A 2,964-nucleotide genomic window follows, 5' to 3' on the forward strand; every position below is an offset into this window, starting at 1 on the left:
ATAATAAGCATGTGCTTACATGTGCTAGGCAATATAGGTTATCATTAAATAATGATAATAATAATATTGGTAATAATATTATTATGTATATACATAATGAGCCGTACAGAAAATAACGTATAGTATGTAGATTACGGTAAATCATAATAAAATGGTGTAGGATATCACACACAGTAAAATAGAGTATAGGATAGACCGTATAGTTAAAAGCGTAGCAAAGAATCTAGCATGGTGAGTGGAATTTGAGGATAAACCGCCAACCCACGGATCAACTATAACTGATGACCTCCGTGCAGCCGTCGCCCCGACTTATAAAATAAGAAGGGGAAAAGAAATCAAAATGAATAAGGGGACGGCCCAAAACGACATGGGGACGCGGTATACACCCAGCATCATGCTGATAAATTGCTAAGTAGTAGGCCTATTAGTTAATAGGCATGATATAATTGGAATCCTATACAATATTTTAGTATAGTGGTCATTTAAACATAATAATTTAAATAACAGGACCGGTTTCGTCCTCGGATACATGGGGACTCATCAGCTGTAAATTATGTGGATGTGAACCAAAATATAAGTTCAGATTAAATATGCGTCATGCAACAAATTAATTAATTAATTAATTAATTAATTAAAACCAATAAGGTGTGGGCCTTGTTTCTGGCCTCCGATATAAGATGTAGGCTGGAAAAAACCAGTAATATCTGGTTTAGACGGGCGTGTAAATAAACCAATTATTCATCCATTAGTTCATATAAACATTGTAACAATGCATGATCATTTGCATTGAAATCCACCGTGCTAATCTGGCTACTTGATGCTGGTCGGTCGATGAGCGGCATGGCCTCCTGGGGTGTGTTAGGAAGCGCGGTTTGATTGATCTCAGCCGGCTCATCAAGTTGTGGTAGCTTAGACTTTACTAAGGTATCTGCCAAGTTTTTGGCACGTTTAAAAGCCAGTAATGGTGGTTTCGGAAAAAGAGCATTTAATGTAGGATTTTGCTCAATTTTATGCCAATGATTTAATAGAACTTTCTTGAGATCCTGGGTTTTGATATATGGTGTGTACGTAGTTACTAAAACAAGAGGGATATTTTTCTTGTTCATGTCAGGCCTACTCTCCTTTGAGCTATTGAGATATGTGTCCCGATCTTCAAATTTAACCTTGCTGGTTATTTCATTAACTGAATGCCGATCATAACCTCTTTCCACAAGTTTATCTGTGAAGAAGTTGACCTTGTTAACGAAATTGGATTCGGATGTATGACCGCGGCAGTAGCGAATCGTTTCCCCTAGAACTAAGGCTGTAAAAACAGATGGGCAATGCGCCGATTCGGGGCATAACCACTGATGAGTTTCTGTCTTTTTCATGTTGATCTTGTGATCAAGTAGGCCGTGTTCTAGGAACCTGTTCCCTTTGTAAATTTGAAGATCTAGATATGTGACAAGGTTGTCGGATATCTCAAAGGTAAATTTCAGAGTAGGATGAGCATTGTTCATGCGTGCCTTTAAGTTCTGTAACTCGTTGCAATTACCCTGATAAAAGAGTAAAATATCATCCCGATATCTACGATAGAACACTATGTTTGGGTCGGTTAAAATGAACTCTTTCTCAATAACGTACATGACCAAATCCGATATTTCGGGGATAGGATGTTCCCTGAGCCGCACCTACAATCTGAAGATAGAATTCATCATTAAACTCAAAGCAGTTACGTTTGAGGATAAGTTCAAGAATTCTTCGTACTAGATGTGGTGGGGGTTTCGGAATTTGGTAGCGTTTGTTTGATTTTTCTAAGCGGTCAACAACAATCTCAAGACATTGATCCTGTGGTATATTGGTATACAAACTTGTAACGTCCGCTGTTACTAATGTTATATCTTGCGGGAGTTTTAAGTTTGCTAGAATTTTGATAAGTTCAGGCGAGTCTTTGAGATACGTTTCTTGTTCTTGGACTAGTGGTAGTAGAAAATAGTCTAAGTATTCTGATAAGAGTTTGGTCGGTGACCGACATCCTGATATAATTGGTCTGCCACAAAAATCACTATCTTTGGGTTTAGGTTTATGGGCTTTGACCAGTAGATATAGGCTTGGTACCTTGATGTCATTGTTATCAGAAAGTAGATATTCTCTTGCATGTTTGTCTATGCATTTCTCAGCAAACAAATCTTCAACTATTTCATCCGCCATTTTGGCGGTGTCCGCTGTCATGTCATGATCGATTTTCTGGTATTGAAACGCCGACAGTTGTCTATGCGCTTCTTTGATGTATTGATCACGAGAGACCACGGCACATGCCTTACCCTTATCAAGGGGTTTAATGACAATAGATTTGTTGTTTTTGAGTTGATTTAATGCAGCTTTTTCAGCTTTAGACATGTTTTCACTAGGATTTCTGCGCTTTAACTTCGAGAGTTCAAGTTTAGTTTCATCGAGATATTCCTCTAATTTGATATTATCAGAGGATCGTGGGTCCCACGTAGATGGTAATTTGAATAATGGTCTTTTTTTCGACTTTCCACGCATGATATATTTCATTCTCATTTTACGTGTAAGTTGATGAAAATCTTGCAAAATTTGAGTACGTGGTGGTCTACGGCCCAGAGGTATAAATTTGAAGCCTTTAGATAGTGCAATGATTTGCATATCGGATAATTGGTAATCTGAATAATTATAGATGAACCGCTTACACAAATCAGCCTTGGCTTTGATATTCGCCTTAGCTTTAGATATATGATTTGATGTTGATGTTTTGTTGACATCAACTCTAGTTTTATGATAAGCAAGTCTAGATTTATTCTTTCCCTTCTAGCCATTATTAACTATCAGAGATGGGTGGCTTTGATATATTTATATGATATTTAGAACTTAAAGGATAATAAGTGATACAATCAAGAGGTTATTAGGATGATATTTTATTTAAATATATATAATAACCAATTGTTGACATACAAAGCAATATCT

General features: G+C 36.9%; 1 protein-coding gene across 1 annotated transcript; it reads right to left on the reverse strand.

Moving 5' to 3' along the window:
- Positions 1 to 1,611: 1,611 nt before the first annotated feature.
- LOC140147067 (uncharacterized) lies at positions 1,612 to 2,526 on the reverse strand. Its single transcript, XM_072168839.1, has one exon. It carries the CDS (start codon positions 2,524 to 2,526, stop codon positions 1,612 to 1,614), a length of 915 nt encoding a protein of 304 aa, XP_072024940.1.
- Between the last annotated feature and the right edge of the window lie 438 nt (positions 2,527 to 2,964).

Source organism: Amphiura filiformis, chromosome 3 (genome assembly GCF_039555335.1).
Source record: "Amphiura filiformis chromosome 3, Afil_fr2py, whole genome shotgun sequence".
NCBI classification, from domain to species: domain Eukaryota; kingdom Metazoa; phylum Echinodermata; class Ophiuroidea; order Amphilepidida; family Amphiuridae; genus Amphiura; species Amphiura filiformis.